Source organism: Vanessa atalanta, chromosome 1, assembly GCF_905147765.1.
Source record: "Vanessa atalanta chromosome 1, ilVanAtal1.2, whole genome shotgun sequence".
NCBI classification, from domain to species: Eukaryota; Metazoa; Arthropoda; class Insecta; order Lepidoptera; family Nymphalidae; genus Vanessa; species Vanessa atalanta.
In genome coordinates, this window is record NC_061871.1 from 8615311 (window position 1) to 8634653 (window position 19343).

Sequence of the window (19343 nt, forward strand, 5' to 3'; positions counted from 1 at the left end):
TTTTTCTTTCAGGACCTGTACGCGAAGATGCCGAATTAATGGGTGAAGAGTAAATTATCTTTAAAATATTTTAATTCATTCTAACTAAAGTTTGTGAATTAGTATCTGATATGTATATTTGATAGACCGAACGATATTTTCGCCGATTCTCATTCGCCGTTTCACTTCGCTTTACTATTTATAATTTTTCCCAAAAACAAATAAATCTTAGAACGTTTCTTTAATCTAATGGTTAGTTAAGGTTAAAAACGAATGAGGCGGTCTACAAGGAACATAAATAGATTTCCTCATACACCATTAACGAATTTCTAAGAACGGAGGCAGTCGCGTAAAAGGAGTTCAAATTAACCGTCAAAGAAATCGTTTTTATTGTACTTGGAAAGCTATAATGAAATAACTTTTCCGTCCAAAACGCGATTAACGTCAGATACCAAGATAAATTACATTAGACAAACTTTTCCTTAGGCAAAGCTTTTGTCACTCTTAATTTTAAGTAAAGTAACAATTGTAAATGTTGTTTACGACCCTGATGGTCTTTATATCCTTCCCTCTAGAAGAAAAAGGAGTTAATTCCGCCTTGTTGCGCGATCGCAGTTTTGTTGAAATAAATGTATGAAAATTCCTCCAGATACATGCAAGTTTCAAAACGATATTGTCAAACAAGAAGAGAAGAGGCAAATCGTAAACATACTTCAGTTTAGCATACGAAAAACTCAGTGGTACTCGCTTGGTTTTGGATTTTTGATAAAAAAGTAAAAAAATATCCATTCGTGCTATCTTCTGTGGTGATAGTACTTATCAAATCAAATATATTTTATTGAAGTTAACTTTGTAAAGTTACATTAAAAAAAAACACTTTTTTGTAAATTCTACCAAAGTTTTGGAATTCAGCCTGTAGCGAGAAGGGTGAGGAACTCGCGTTGTTGCTGTTTTAAAATAAATCATATATAAAATTTGGATATTATTCACAATTATATCATACTATACCAGGATCCTTTACGCAAGTGCCGACAACGTCTATATTAGAAAAGTTTAAACTCAATTAGTTGAATGATGCACTAACACACATCATTTATGCAAACAAAAACAAGCAATAATTTTATATTATATTGTATATATAATCAGTATTCATTTATATATAAATATATTATAAAATGAATGTATGTTTAATGTTGCTTATTCTACAAAGTTGCTTATTCATTGGGTTGTTTTATTTTCCAAAAATATTATTTAACAAATTTTCTTTGTTAAATATTTTTTATTAATATGCGAATGTAAAATTAACGCCTTTCTCTTTTTATTTTTAGTTATAAAATAAAAATAATTTAAATTTTATTTATAAACTCATATAAAGGAGTTATGGTCTGAAAACATTCAGACAAATTGTGTCAGCTCTCGAATTTGAGAATTCCGTAGAATGCGAAATATTAAACTGGTATAGTGGCTCATGTAACGTGTGTCTACAATTTTTTAATTATACAATCTTTCGCCTTTTTTATTTTTAAAACAGAATCAAAATAAAAGAATAAATGACGACACATTTGACTGAAACTTGAAATATTTCAAAGTAAAAAATTTTAAGTAAAGAAATATTTTAAGTAAAGTGGATTTTACTTTCTACGCGTACAGGTAAGTACTGACATATATTTCAATTGACAATCGTAAGACAAAAAGTATACATATTTTCATAATTGCATATTACAGGTTAAGAATTATATAAGCGATAATAGAAAGATATATTGGTCATGACGAAATAAGGGTTATGACTGCGAAACCCTAAAAATGATAAATATCTTTATCTTTCTAAGATAAAGCGGAGTTTAGTACATTGCAACAGTTACACCGACCCAGATTTGAGCTGCGATAGTGTGGATACGCTCTTACTTTCGTAAGCTCGGAGCGAGACCTTGTACAGGTGTTACTGGCAAATAAAATCCAGTGTTTTTTTTTTTAAATTTATTTTTACAAAAATCCCTAATTTACAATCAAACTATAATTGCTGAACATATTAGTAGAAAAATAGTTGAATATTCAGTTAGCATTTGGCAATAAATTCATTATTATTTTTTTGTACCTTGTATATATTATAGTATATATTATATTCTTTTAAATCTTAAAAGCGTTAATAAATATATATTACTATTATCTTTAAATTCGAACACAGCGGTCAAGTGCGTCAGCAGGTAGATTCGCACTCTCTAACCCTCACTCTTATAGTCCTGGAACGATAGAGTTACCATGGGAGAGAATAATAACACTTCAGTGTCACCGCAGCTTTGTTATTTTCACTACTAATTATTATTGTTATGTAATTCATAATAGCTAATAAGGATAAAAATAATTTTATACAAATGTATACATTCGATATTCACGTAATAAGAAAATTTTAATTTGAAACCTTTGTAATTTTAATTGGACAATTCATTTAAGGTTACTAGGTGAAGTAGACAGTTTGGAAATAATTATTTTAGAGAAAGATATACTTATGTATAAACCAATTTACCGTGATTAGAAAATGTAGCGGCTTCGTAAATTGAACGACGTTCAAAATATTCGTGTTATAGAAAGCATATTGCAGTAATTATGTATTATACATAATTGAAACTGGTCTAGGATTAAATTGTGAGTAATAAATGCGTACGTAACGCTGTGCGTATTGCGTTACTTGGCGTAATCTAAGTTTGTAGATGATTGCAGGATTTTATTTAAATAACAAGTAATTGCTATAATTATTATGTACAATTTTTTAGATGTTATTACTTAATAATTTTATCGTATTTTCTTAACTTTTAATCTTGACAGTTTTTGCTTTTCTGATGAAAATTGCTCTATATTTTATAGTAGGTAGTAAAACATCCTCTACTTAGTAAATAAACTCATTAAGGTGCGTTATTGTCCAAATATTTTAGGTTAAGTTTTATGAAAAAAATGTGAATTGTAAATAGATTTTATTTGATAAATAATATGTTTATGTCAAACTCAAATAGTGTATGTTATTATTAATTATTAAATATCTAAAAAAAAATTAAACTATAAAAGCAAACAATTTGAACATTGCAAGCTCCACTCATTTGATATAAACCAACCACCTAGCGCCATCTAGCGGATGCGTTTGACATTACTGCAATACATATACGCTGGTGCTACCATCTTGTGGATATTATCGACATCAAGGGAGTAGTATTAATTAAACTCGAATGTAAACGTCAGATGGCGTTGCAAAGCAATTCGAAATATAAGCTTAAAATAAGGTTTCTGCGAATAAACAAAATAAAGTACAAAGAAATATTACATACTGATTTTGAGCGACATAAATATTATTTTATTCTATTGATTGCAAAAAGTAAATAAGGTCCAGGGCATTTTATACATATGGAATAAAAACAATTTAAAAATATTACATGATTAATATACAAATTATGGAAAAATATTATAAAAAGTAACGCCCGAACAGGGACTTGAACCCTGGACCCTTGGATTAAAAGTCCAATGCTCTACCGACTGAGCTATCCGGGCCGATGAGATTTAGGACATAAAGTTTGAACCTATTGTACAACCACTAAGGTCACTTATTAGTTACCTATTAGTATCTCGAAGGTTTATTACAAATATGTGGTAATTTGTTCATAAACATATTCGCATTTACAGAAAAATGAACTTTTTTTTTTTAATGTGATATTACTGTGCGATATGTGTGCCTCACTCTGATATTATATTTTTTATTATATTCACAATTTGTAATGTCATTGTATACTTTTAAATTATATAAAATATAATTTCGTGGTATAAAATATGATTACAATATTTTTATTGTACGACTTTGCGGAGCGCCATCTAACGGCATAAGTATGTTGTAATATCGCTACTCGACGATAGATGGCGCTACACGAGAATAAAAAATTTAGCATTAAAACAAATTGCCGTTAATATTATGTTGAAATAGTAAACAGACTGATTAAATAGAACAACTATTAAGATGCAAACGATAAACACAACACTTAGAAGGAGATAGGAGGAGAGTATGTAATGATTTTTCTGATGATATAAGTAATGGTAGCCTTGCCATGAACCATGTAGAACTTCAAACCCTGAGGATGGTCTGCCGCTGTCCTTGACTTCTTGGCGGGAACATCGCTAAAATACTCGTAAAACCTTTCAAAATAATAACATCTCTTACGAAAAATAAATGCGTACTAAATGTATTATTTTGAATGACATTTTGAACGAAATAGAAATAGTAGAAAACAATAATTAGGACCATTTCATTAATATTTAAATTGTACTAAAAAATAGTTTTAGGATAAAAATATACTATTTACATTTGATTATAAAATAGGAACATCGATTTCAGGAAATTACTTATATATATATATTATTTGAGTGATGTTAGTCAATAAATTTGTTTTGTTATAAATTGTCGCGTACTGACGAATCCGGATATAAAATTTAACTTCTTATTTACAAAACAGACAAGCTTTTTGGTTCAAAATTTCATAAGGTCTCATAGCTACTTTAGTTCATGATTTAGCAGAAAGAAGAATGTATGTAATTGTTTCATGACAGTAATACAACAATAGATACATACACTATTCTCATCAATAAATGAGCTGAATGTAAAGCTTAAGAATGAATCACACTTAAAATTATATCTGAGTCAAAGATAACAAATAAGTACGTTTGAAAAAAAAAAATTACTGTTGATTTTTACGATGTGCTTATATTAATAAAAAAATATTTAACGATGTCGTGTATTACTTATGACATCACAGCGACCTATGAGATCCAAATAACAATGCTTGTGCCATTTGCCAAATAACGAATTAAAAAAAAAAAAACAGTAACTCCCTATCGATTAATCGATTCATCATCGATTATGATAAAGCGGATTCGTCAATAGGCGTTATACGTAGTAGGACTCACTGTGTGCGTCGAAGACTGTCATCGTACCTGTAACAGACACAAGGTTGTTCGGTTAGTTATTAGTGTATGTTTAATACATTTTATTTAGCGTCACATTGCGTTGTTATGCTCTAGGTACTAATGTACTGGGACTGTTTGTTGATCGTTAACGTTGTTTAAGAACAAAAAAATGTGACTTTGACTTGATATTGTAAACATGGAAAGTGACTTATACCCTTAATAGTATTTTTTTCATAGAGTCATAACCGCAAAAATTAATTAAGACGCAATAATAACAGGATTATATTTATAATAATCTAATGTATAAAAAAGTAATTATAGTATTGTAATTATATTATTTTAATAAATACATTATTTATTCCAATATATATTAAAAAATGATAGAGCGTTTATATTTTTGGTATATAATGTGCCACTAAAAAAAACGTTATATTGCAATTTCGAGGTTGAATTCTACATCATTATTTAATTTAGTAAGGTAGTAAGTTCCTATAAGATATATATCACAACACAACAATTATCTTTATTTTATTATTTCCTATTAAACAACGCAAATACCTTAATAAATATATTTTATGATTAGGCCACAAATTTTCTTGAAAATATTTATTAAATAATCTATAAATATGATAAGTATTTGATAATTAAAAAAAAAACGAAATACGAATAATACAAACGTAATTTGCCTCTAATACTATTACTTAAATATTAACCGTCAAAACGTAATAAATTGTAAATGACATTGGCGAGCCGTTGCTTTTGATATTTTTTAGTTTATATAAAAGTCGATGTTAACCTTTTAACTTTAGCCGAAATAACTATTTATGGACGAAAGGTCGGCCTTAATAGATTTACCACATTCATCAGTTTCCCACAAATCCCTATAATCAATGTCAGACTGAAACCTAAAAGCTGAACTTAATTAAATTATTATGAATCGCTTGAGGTAGACGGAGACATTCCGTGCAATGGGCGAACGTAATATTTTCCAGACAATTATAGCGTAAGGAAGACATTTTTTTTATAAAAAAAATACTGGAAATAAAAGCACGAAGCATTTAAAGTACAATAAAGTAGTTGGGTAGATCTACAAAGAAATCTTAAATATTCTGATTATATTATAAAATGAAAGCTAAGTCGTTTTCCTGCAAGGCTCAAAAGCGGAAGTTATAATAAGTCTGCTGTAATGTTAACAACATAATCATTCATCTCTCTCACGATAAAATATTTGTATGTATGTTTGAATAAGCTATAAAATGTAACCGGTAATTACATAAAATTTAATTATAAAATGCGAATCCGTCAATATGTTAGGTAGTTTATAATTCTAAGACCTAATTGAAGGTTCTAATAAATTTACTATTCAGTTAAAGATTATTATAACTTCAGTGATAGAATAAATTATAAAATATTGTAAGTACCTTTTTAACAGTTCTCCGATTATGAAATTAAAAAAAAAGAATATGGCGAAATATGTAGCTAATTAAACAATCTCGTATTCGTTATGCAAACCACTCTTACAATGAATTTTCGGAAAATAACGGTAAGCGATAAATTTATACACCACTAAATGACACATTAGTGCGTGCCAGCCTTCGAAATTTCGAAATCATTAAGTACTCAATTATTTCCTTTTTTTTTAATCAGTGTTAGCCAAAATTTATATATAATTCGTGAAAATTGTAATTCGTAATGAGAACCAAAGTGAAGTAAAATTTTATTAGAATTTACATTTTATATAATAACACTTAGCTGATGCCCGAAGGCGTTATAATGCTTCTTTTAGTATTTCTGCACACACCTATTTAATTGACAGTGGGTGGTGAACAAATAGCGTTATTTTTTATATTCATATATGAGACATAGTTAACAGTTTTAGATGTTAAAATATAACTTGAAAAAGTAAAAATCAGTGTAGTAAATGGAACAATTCGCTGAATATAAGAGTAGCACTTGAAAGAAAAATACTCGAAGCTATAAAAATCAGCTCTACCAAGAAATAATGCAGTATGGAAAGGTGTTATTTTTAATTTAAAAAAAAATAATTATAACAGGAGATTTTTATGTAAACCATCAGGTACAATATCATACAATAGACAGATGCATACTTCACTAACAATAATTGCAAATTATTTTTATTTAGCAGAAAAATAGCTGTTGGTACCAACCGACTGGATTGCAGAAAGTAACATATATATCAGCAGATATTTAATCAAATAAAACTTGAATTGTTAATAACCGGCAAAGATAAAAAATGCAATAACTAACGCGGATAACTTACAGACGAGAAAAGAAATAAAACTAAAACATTTTATAAAACGAATTAAATTATGTTGAATACAATTACATTAAAATGTATTTATATACCAATTTAATTTGAAACGTGATACTTTAATATCTAGTACCTTACATTAAAAAAAACTATTACAACATATCATTAATATTGTAATAGGTGTATAGTTCATGAAGTATGTTTTAATAGTATCAACCCTAAAAAAAGAATAATTATAACTTAAGATGACGAGAGAAAGAAAGAGAGAAAGAATATAAGAAAGCAGATAAAAAATTGGACTACAAAACCATATACATATATAATGAGGTGTTAGGTTAATGTGACGTCCCACATCCTGTCCGTTTTAAAGTTTACCTAAAATATATCTCGACACACATTTCATTATCTATAAAGTTGCCCATAACGAGATTTAGGTAGGTCAATATAACAAAAGATTTTTACGTGACTAGCGACTCAATATAGTTACGACGGATATCCACGCAAGCCGCAGTGCGAAACAAAGCGACACAACCTGATTAACTTTATAACGACTGAAATAATATTCAATTGCGCAAATAACATACTTCATATAACTGATCGTGTTCCTCTGAGCGGCTTGGTTAAAGATTACACATGAGTTATTCTGAAAAACACTGAATTCTCGTGTTCCGTTTGCAAAGTGTAAGTGAGTCAGAAATAAAACAGAACTAAGGGAAATAACTGTTAGATTGAATGGTTGGCAGCTCACATTTCCTACATCTAAGTCATCAGAGAAAATAAACTTGCGTAGTACTGATTGAAAATGTTCTTAAATTCCATTAAGTTAAAATAGTCTTACAATGGTGACACTGTAATATACGTCAATCTAAGAACACGATCTGGCGTTGAAAATATTCCTTTATCGCACGTTGTGTTGTATTGCGGTAGAAAGTCGTCATTACCGGACAACGCCTAGCTACTAGACCAAACCAGACGACCAGGCACGATTTTAGTCGGTCATTTCAGTAAATATCTGTCTGAGACTAATCAATACGCTTTTAGGCGACCAAACATTTGTATTGTATTATATTCGCAGACAACTAAACACGTAATATAAGTAGCGTTTATTTGAATATGTCGAATGGTTCAGAAATACTCGTAAAATGGAAATGATTTATGATTTATTACTATTGACGTAATGTTTAAGACATACAAAGTAGGAAACTATTACTTTTTATATGTGATTCAAATCAAAAACCACATAATATTTTGTTTCACAATTATTCCAAAAGTTTTATATAAGCGAGTAATTATTTTGTATTATTTATTACGTATTAACTATGTACTTCGACATAAAAAGAAGTAGATTCAACTTTCAAAAAAATATATATTATCAAAAAAATATATGAAAATATTGTGTTTATGTCAATGTTACGTAACTACAACATGTTTAACCTTGTAAAGAAAGTGGTCACCAACTTTAATAAGCTTACGAGCGGTGGTACGCATATGCAGTGTAAGAAATATTAATTACTAGCGACCCGCCCCGGCTTCGCACGGGTACAGTGCTGATACTAAAACAGACAGAATACAGAATGTCTTTATAAACAACCCTCACAGCTTTTTTGTCATTAGACAATACAAACCGCTATGTCCCTGCATTTTAAATCTGTAATATCTTAGAAAATATTATTTTAAATTACATGCGATAAAGGGCCACACTGATCCATATTAAATGCACAATTTATTTAAGGTAGTTAATTGGATAAGAATTAAAGCCATTATTTCTCGTAAATAGTACAGGATAAAATTGGTTATTGTGGGTTATCCCTAAGAGGTAGACATATACCATCGTGGACTTTTTAGTAGTTTAGTAGACCTTAAGGTGTACAATACTGTCGTATATTATTTTGATCTATCTCGTAGGGTAACGCCAGCGTTTGCAATGTAAGCGCAAAAAATGTGTTTATTTACGACATCACATTAAAAACCTCTAAAATTATCAGTGTTTTTCTACTATATTATTACCTTACTCTTGAAACACTAACTATTAAAAAAAACGCAACAAAATCTGTTGCGATGTTTTAAAGATCACAGTAGACCGTTTTTTTTATACTATGTAGTGATTCCTTACACTACATATATCCTTTGTGCCTGAAATTGCACTAGCTCAGATGTGATTAAAAATTGGAACTCAGCAGTACTAAGTATATGAGTTGGGCGATAGAATAACTGACAAGCGCGTAGTACCCGTCCAGACGGACATGCGCACAACAGAACCAGCGATAAAAAGGTTAGATGAAACTGGATTTTGGAATCATAAATAGTAAATATGTTCGTTTCCGGTTTCATTACGAATTTATTTAATCAACATCTATTTATTTATCTACTAAAGGGTATTTCAATTAGATTTAAATTTTACAACATTAAAACTTACAATTCAAAGATTTTGATTTTAAAAATAATTAAAATTAAACTCAATTTCTTTCAAAGAAGCTTTAATACGACTTACTGGATGTAGAAAATACCGAGCAGACTCGATAAAAACTCTATAATTACTCGTCAAATTAGTAGCTTTCATGAATACCAGCGTAAACTATTTACTAAACCTTATAGTTTTATAAATATTTTAAAACAATATCATATAAATAACTGTATGAAGTCTTATTGATCGAATAATTCCTCTATATTCTTAGGTATAATTTCACCGAATATCAAGGCGATCGGATAATTTAGAATGTATTACATAAATGCTCGACAAGGTCGTATTAAAATTTAGCGTAGAAAAGAGGATTGCTCGGCAGACGACTTGAAATGGACGCTATACAAAAAATTGTTTATGTACTTACTTTTAAAATCCTGTTATAGAATAATTAGCAACTTAGATTCTAATTAGAGTAAGAGCGGTAACGGTATGCCTAGATGTATATAAACTTTGAAAACACCTTTAATATAATAATTCTAGATAAATAGATTCAGTGAAAGAAATGTGTTATATTTATCCTTAAAAAGCATAATGCTAAAAACTTATTAACTTAGATTTAGATTAGAAAATTCATACAAAACGGTGTGTAAATGCTTTAAGTCCTCATCAGCTGTAGACCTTGCGGTAATATTGACCTTTGAAGTAATTAAATATTTATAAATACAACTGAAATATAAAACATTTTCGACAATGCGTGAAATATAAATGATTGTTCTTATTCTTTGCCAGGACGGGCTAATAAAGCCACTTATTATGAGTCGTCATGTCTAAAATATTCCTTTTTATTGTTAAGTTCAATTTAGCTTACTTTAAATATAAATGAGAGTTTATTCGGACTATAAGAGATATTTGAGATTATAATGGTGGAAAAAGTGTTAAAAAATTAAGTTAAATTCAAACTTCATACTCCGATGTTTCCGTGATGACCTATACAAGTATTGCATATATGCATATGTTAGGCATTAACCAGATTTATAACGCACGATACTTTATATGGAGCTTGTGTATTGACGGAAAATCCCTAACATTGTTAATATATCATATCTTGGATTCAGAGCCACACATAAACCATCTTGATGATTTTGACTTATGCATAAATATTAGTGGTGCAAATTGTCAATATTTTATTAAGGATCAACCTGAAGACCAGATAATAAAACAAGTGCAAAAATAAATCTGTACAAGACTCTCTAAGATTATTCCACTCAATCCAGAAGATCTGGCTTAGCTACACCAGATCTTAAGGTATATTTTCAGATAGATAAAATTACAAAATCCATTAAAATTAATTTGGTAGCTAAATTCGTATCAACATTTAACAAAAACAATACCAATAAAAAAAATTAGGTCACGCGTATTGGGTACAAGCCACAGAAACATTATTCATCTATTTTCACATACCATTATGCTATTTATAACTAACTAAATTTTGTCTGTGGGGCTTAATTCGCAGAATCGTACTACAAATAGTTGTAATGGACTGAAAGTGTGGTCTCATATAAGGCCTGCTACGTTCTAAGCTTCAGGATGATTGAGATTAATATTATTTCTAGCAATAAATGTAATCAACAAAAGCGAATGTATGATTAAAGTTTAAAATACATTATCATTTAATAAAACTGCAATGACATTGAACATTAAACAATGTCAAAACATAAATTCACTATAACAGCAAAAATTTTGCAACTATAAATTTTTTTATAAATTTTAAATTGTTTTTACATAAATAATATGAAAATATCCATAAGGTAGCCAAATTACATGGAACTCTTTGTTTAAAACAAAAAACAGCAAATTAATATCAATGGGGAGATATTCCAACGCAGTTACAACTCGTTATTACGATATCGGTATCACAGCCGGATGTGCTAGAAGATACATTTGTAGAATCAATTGAGAAGTGCATCGTTGATCCTAATAGGCCAATAACTAGGTCGCTGCGAACCGCAAGGAGATCAAGGTCGAACGAAAATCAAATATTTACAGACAATTATAATATTTAAAATTGAACTTAGATTTTAAGAAACTAACAAATTAAAAACAACCAACTATTCGAATTTTATTTCAAAAGAAACGTTACCATCAAACAACTTCACAAGTAAGCATGTATGTATGTGATATGCTTGTACGGACAGTGAAATCATCGACTCCTGATATTGGCAGTACCAATCTTTACCAAGTTTTGTGCCAATCTTTGTAAAAAGCTTAGAGTAGAGATACACAAAAGTAATCCGAGAATGCCTTAAAGAAACATTTTAAAAATCTATACCAATAATGAAATAGCATCTAAAAGAAAATTGTACCATAAACAATACTGTTATTATAAGCTGTTATAAGCCGGCTTTATAAGGTTACTTAGGATACTTAGATGGCGTCGTGGTGAAATTAGGTATTAATTTTTTTCAAAGGATTGTTTTTTTTTATTACAGATATATTTTTAATAGGTTACAACAAAATAAGTACCTGAAAATTAAGCAAACTTTTCCAAACCGGTGCTAGTTTGCAAATTTTCATACTTTTAGACCCACCTGTTGTCGTATGTTAGAGTTATTTTCAAATTTTTAGTACATATATCAAAATATTTAAATATTATAGAAAAAAAATATATATTCATAACATGTAAATATAAAATATTAGCCTATTAAAATAGTTTATTCGTTTGTAGCGATAGAAATATGCGATGTAATCTTTGTACGGAACCCTATGCAGACGCGAACGCGCGTGAGCATATGATTACATATCGTTATAACAATGTCTGTCTGATTACCGAAACAGTAAAAACAAAAATCGAAATAGAGGAAGTAGTTGCAAACAGCCGGTAATCTTTTGTCACGCAAATTGTATAAGTTTAGGCAATAAGTAATCAATTACCTGGCTTTTAATGGTAGCGTATTCGAAGTTCCGAAACATTACAAAAAGAAACTAATTTAACGTCCGACAATAGATGTAAAGGAAATTGCATACTTATACACGTACAGTTTTTAACGTGTTTTGTTTTTTGGTATAAGAACTTTACGGATAAGCAACATGAATAATACAAACTATTCGATTAATTAATTAATATTAGTTGTTTTACACTAAAACATGAATGTAACTATTTTTTTACGAGATATGAGCTAATGGCTGGAGCCCGGCTGCGTTGCAATACCTCATTGTATCTTTCTGTAAACAATCCGATTACACTTGCGCTATTTAGCGCAAGCTATATTCTCCGTGATCATATTTATACTGATTGTCATAGCGATCGGTTAACCAGTATAGAATTCGATGCAGCGTCATCTAGCGGCGAGTTATAACAAGGTGGGTGGAAATAAATCCTTCTCCATGAAAAAAAAAACACTTTATGGTGATCGGTCAAACGGGGTCGAAGTCTATTAATCGAATCCAGATATACCAACATTCAAATCTATACATAAGAATTTTTGATATGAAAACATTACTAATCTTTATGAACCCGAATATTATGCGCATCAAGAATTGCCATTTTATCAACGTTGCTTTTAATTTTTTTTTGAACAATTGTAATTGAGTTTGTATAAAATTGTAATAAAATTAAGATAACATTATCATATACCGAATTAGTTATTTAAAGACTAGTTTTCTTACATTCAAACGTAGCTTCTAGACTCTCGGCATACCTAAAACAGGTTGGTTCGATACCTGTTTAGGTAAATATAGGTATGTATAAACAACTACTTATTTAAATACATAGGAATCCACTCTCCGGGACGGAATGTGGCGTGTCTGAACATACACTATATTTAGATTCTACGTTGAATTCTAATCCTATTGTCTTGTAAGTTAATACCAATATCTAGTTGAATAAAGAACGCTTAAAAGATATTCCTATTGATTTATTCATAGGTTCATATGTTAGTATCAAAAGACATAATAATATTACAATTGCTTCCTCTTTTCCCAGCTTTATATATACATATTTACAATATTAAATATATAGCTGAGAAAAAGTACCAAAGTAAAATCAAACATATGTATTTATTGTAGATATAAGGTTACAATAATATAATAGTTAATAGAATTTCATTTTCAGATCGCTTATGTACCTTACTGCCATACAAAGCCGTACCTTGCCGACATATATTATAAATATGTACATATTACGTATATGACATTTTCCAGTTAACTAAATAAACGTACACAATACATTAAATCGAATTCAAGGGAAAGTTATTTTTCGAACGATATAAATTACTTTATAATTATTTTTTTGATTAAAATAATATTTTAAATACTTACCGATATTTTCGCTATATACTTTCGAATATCACAAACAATTTTCCATTATTCATTAACAGAATAGAATTAAATATAAACTAAAGTTATTTTGTACCGTCTGATGTTTATATATTGTAAACGGTATATATACTTAACACGAGTGGCATAAAGCCTTCTTAATAAAAAAGTGTCCTAGACGAAAGGTCAAAAAGCTTTGGATCCTCCTCTACTTTAACTTTTACAAATATATCAATATAACAATTTTATTCACTTACTAGCGACCAGCCCCGATTTCACGCGGGTGCAAAAAAAGTCTATCTCTCATAACACTCCGATATAATTTAGCTTTCTACCAGTGCACATACAAGCAAACAAATTTTACCTCTTTAGATTGTCATGATTTACTTAAAAAATAATAAGACTTAAAGTAAAAGTAAAGTAAATGCTCCACGGCTTGGATCTCAAGTCCCAATTACCAATTAACTTGAAACAAAAGATAGAATGAAAAGCGACAGGTATACAGTATATTTCCGTACAACAGTCTAAATCACGATAAGACCATTAATAGGTTTTGAGTTCAGCAAATCACAGTTGTAGAAAGCACCCATTTTGAGGCTTTACGTTCGAACTACTTCCTGTCTATTTAGTCTTATCATTGATGCATGTGAACCGAGTAGAGAACCTCCTCTGAGATACCTCTTTACATTCATCTGCATGTAGGTGAAACCACCTTAGCACCTATACGATCATATTTGAATGCCAGATTCATATATATCCGTTATAATTAACAAAATATTTCAAGCTATTGATATAAATGAAGTTGTGGATTTAACAGATTAGCTGAGCAAGCCACACGCAACGACAGTGTGAAAAAAATTGCAATACTTTAAAGTATTTTATTTTAGATTCTGCGGTCACGCTATCTTACATACATGTGACTGCAATATATTATCAGTAGACTAAACTCGTTCCTTAAGTAAATATTAAAGAACTAACTGATGCAACCGCATTCTCGGAAGGCTCTCATAGCTTAGTATCTAATCATAGAAAACTCTGCAAATATAACTAGCATAATTTAAATAGCCACAACACGCAGGCGTAGATTTGCGTGCCAAGTATAAAGCGCGCAAATAAAATTTGCATCTCGTAAATTCTAATATCTATAAACCTGAAATAAAATGATAAATAATTTCGAAAATATCCTCTATTTTCAACTTGAAAAAAATCTAATATTATGTAAGAACCAATTCGAAAGTCATCCCAGAATGCGAACGTCAAATGTCAAGAAGTGATATTTACCACATTTACTATAATAAATTACAATATTCAAAGGATACGAGCATCAACATAGCGTATAAAGCACTGCTCACTTAAAGAAGTTTAGTTTTCGATACAGTTGTTACTTCGTGTTAATATTATAAATTCAAAAAGTTATGTTCATTTTGTAGTTGTAATGTCTTTCGTTAATTAGTTCTTCTGTGTTATGTTTAAGCGCCGGGAAGACGCCACTGACACAGAGCGCCATAGGATAAAACGGGCGTCCGCCCAATGCCAAGTTTTTTCATTCGTGCACGCAAATGGGCGTGTAGAATTGCGAAACGTCACGAATCGTGACGGTGACCACGTGACTCCAGATAAAATTTATGGAACATCAACCAACTTCCCACATATCAAAAACGAATTGTTTTTATATGCTTGAAAACTTTTCTTACATTTCGGTCCGCCGTAAAAATTAATTAACTGAATCTACGTATAATAATTATGACGTATATATTAGGTAGAACGTTTTTAAAAAACAATAATATGATATCGGTGTTTTAAGAAAAGCGTCATTGATTTAAAACCTTAGAAAACAAAAACGAGTTTGCCGTACAGTACCGTAGTCCCATATGATGTGTAACATCTGTCATCTTACATGAATATAATGTTAATGTTTCTTAATACCAGAAAAATTAACAATATCTTCGTGGAAAATAGGTTGGTAGCATCTGACAGGCACCGCGCGCTCATTGGTCAAATCAAATAGCGCGCGTTTCCCCAGCTTCCTGTTACCGACTTCCGTCCCTTATCTTTAAATCACTCCTAAAGATTGCATTAAAGCTAGCGGAGAGGTTACACTTTAAAAATGTACATACTTGGTTAAACCTGTTATGTGGTCACAGTGTAAAGTTTAGTGTTTATTACGGTATATCGCAATGGTTATTGTTGACTTTATTAGTTAAAAGTAATAATTATATATTTTTTTAATATAATGTATGCCTGTTTTGATGAACATTATGAAGCGTGTTCGGTTAATTTTGATTAATATAAGCAATAAATAAATAAACCGCTGTATAAAAACCTAAATATCGATTTAAAAAGTTCTAACTTTCGAAAATAACGATTTTTTCTAAGATGATGATATTGCAAAAAATCTTTAATATGTGTTTTTAACCAATAAATATAAACTAAATGATATCCATATTTTTAACATCATATGTCGAATTTCCCCACAAATTTTCATCCCACATAAAAAGAATAAATTTTGAAAAATCTCTCCTTATCTAGCATGCATTCGTAAGGAATTTCTGTGCAAAATTTCAGTACTATTGGGTACTGGTTTAGGCTGTGTGCTGTAAGTCTCATTTCAAGTTTTATTAAGTTGGTAGTACTGATACATTTTTCTTATAAATATATTAAAAAAATATTATAAAATTGAATGAGAAAAAATATTTTACAACGTAAAATGTCGGTATATAATTTCAAGGAAAGCAAAGGAAGTAGATTCTTTTAAACGTGCCAATTGGGTCAGTCGTCTTAACGTCTCGTCAAAGAGCATGTAGGTGTACAGTAAAACTAAATTATAATTATAAAATATTTTAGAAAAACTCTTGTAGAATTACTCATACGTAAAATACCCTTCGTCCATGTGCTAGATTTAGAAAGAAAATTAAAGAAGCAAATTAAAATTTTACGTTAAGCAAAGCAGTTTTTTATAGACATTGTCAACTAAAATGACATTATTTTAATACAAACTTAGAGAATCTGAACATATGATAAAGAAGATATAAGACCTATAATCAAAAAGATTATTACCAATAACGCTTAAAATTTGAAAGTTGTCGTCGCAAAACTAATATGGTGGTTTTAATCCATTTTTTAAGTCTCTTAAAATCAGGGTATGCGTTTAAGTTCATCAATTACACAACGTATCACAAAATATCAAAGTAATAAATTATTAAATATTATGCTAAAGGGGAAAGTACTTTACTACTACTTGCCTTGTGACAGCGAACCGTATAAAATACAATAAATTGAATACTTATGTAGACTTAAAATGCAGAAATTAGTAGATATTTAACAAAAATTATGACTTTGAAAAAAGTGAGCATGAGAAGGTAAGGTCCACTATGTATTTAATCATTTCAGCCATATATTTAAGAATATATAACGAAAATCTGAAAAATTATCTTCGGTTACTAAGAACATATGTTTATTATTAACAAAATGAGCAATCACTGAAAACAAGAAACATGCCAAGTATCTTGTATTTTGCTTAAACTTTTTAAAAAAGTTAGACAACACTTGAGTAAAAAACAAAGAAAATTGGCACGATATAAATTGATGTATAGTAATTGTATGTACTCACAAGACACGTGAATTCGGCTCTCATGTAATGCCTTATCGTTACTGCCTTGCTCGCAACACACGCTTTACTTATACCCAACACGAGCTGGTGGAAGAAAGCAACCAACGAGCAGACAAAAACACTATGACCTAACCAGGAACTGGGTTAATTGAAGATAACAGAAACTGCCGCCGGCTAACATCGAGATACGATTATTTTAGAACAACTACCAATTAATATTGTAATAACCAAATCATTGGTATAGAACGAATTGACTGATGTAAGAAACAAACACATAAGAAAGTCTGTTTAAGATTGATTTTTCGAAGAAAAATCAATCATTGCTTGTATTGTGTGAAACTTATTGATGATTAATTTAAAATAAAAGGAAAAGGTACGACAAACTTTCTCCAATAACCGGCGCGGGATGTATTGCCTAGGTATCTGCAGTGCGACACCATCTCACATCGATTTCCGAAACGTCTGGAAATAGGCTTCTCCTTAACTTTTCAGATAAAGTAGGAATAAAGTAGGAACTTGTATGCTTGAACACGGCAGTCACTTTGAATCATAAATTTATTTGCTTGTGGGAATTAAATGGGTTTAGGTATTGTTTACAAAGGAAAAATATTTTAAATATAATGGTTTGCCATGTTAAAATGTAATGCAAAGTCTTATCTACGCCTTCGATGACACGTTACAAATAAAATAGGCAAATGTTAAGTAAGGTAAACGGTACACGGTTTCCTAGTCAAAGAACATTTCGCGAATATTAAGTACAACCTTAAAGAAGCAATAATATGTGTCATTAAAAGTATTATGCTGCCGTTCACCACTGACTACCGGTTAGTATTTTTTTTTAATTCTTTCACGTACATTTTAGAAGAGGGCAGTTCTGTTTGATATTTCTGTTTAATATATTTTTAAGGAAATTAACTCTCCAAACAACTCCAAGTACAGGTTGATTGTAACATTAAAATTTTAAATATCAAACGATGATTACAATGTAGAATTAAATAACATTTTTAGAATAGAATACTGCCACTTCTCTTATCTCGAGAGTAGTAGTAGTAGTAGTAGTAGTAAAATAGTATAAACTTTGATTGCCTCTAACGGCTTGTGTGGCACCATTCATAAAAGTAAAATATTTTATATAAATAAAGAAATATATACTATAAACTTGTAATTAAAACCCAAATAGTGTGCTTTAAACGCAATAATTCCTGATATATTTAGGTACAGGTAAAAAATATCGCAGATATTAAGCTTAGTCAAACATACTTCGATAAGTAGTTACCATATTCTAGCAAGCAGCTATAGCTTACTCTTATAACATACATATTTTAATAAATATTCATTTACAGCACCCACATAAAACTAAACCAGACCAAAGTTCAGTGACATAAAGAGTGAAACTCATTCATCAAAATCACAGTTAGATTCGTAGTAAGTCGAGACGGCTGTTAGAAACAATAGAAGACGAGTGACAGGCGTCGATGACGTCACCGAGAAAGAAGTGTATTAGTTCAGACCGCTTTAATTTCTCTTGTGCCCAATTCGCTCGACGGACCATTTGTTTGGGTAATATGTGTGAAGTTAGTTGTACCAGTGATAATGATACTGTAGCAGGAAGGCAGTGCGGCCACCGGTTCCGGGAAGCGACCGCAGACGGGGCGCAGACATGAATGACGTCACACAGCAACCAGCCAATTGGGGCAGCGTGTTTAGGAGTCAGTACGTTCACTTGTTATACAAAATCCTATTCCAAAGTAAGTCATACTGACATGATTTATAATGCCAAAATTTAAATGCGTACTAAATTTCTACGAAGGAAAAATCTATTA

The 19343-nt window shown here is 30.1% G+C and overlaps 1 protein-coding gene and 1 non-coding gene across 6 annotated transcripts in view; both read right to left on the bottom strand.

The window, feature by feature from the left end:
- The window catches only part of LOC125077859 (protein bunched, class 2/F/G isoform-like), a 127649-nt gene that overhangs the window by 88524 nt on the left and 19782 nt on the right, over positions 1–19343 (bottom strand). Inside the window, exon 2 of one of the 5 annotated variants that reach the window (XM_047670524.1) lies at positions 4921–4947. The exons of the other annotated variants lie outside the window; for them this stretch is intronic. Coding sequence (XP_047526480.1) covers positions 4921–4947 — 27 coding nt within the window. The remainder of the gene's footprint in view (positions 1–4920; positions 4948–19343) is intronic. 5 annotated transcript variants of the gene reach the window in all.
- Trnak-uuu lies at positions 3444–3516 on the bottom strand. Its single transcript has one exon. It is a non-coding gene; the product is annotated as a tRNA-Lys (tRNA).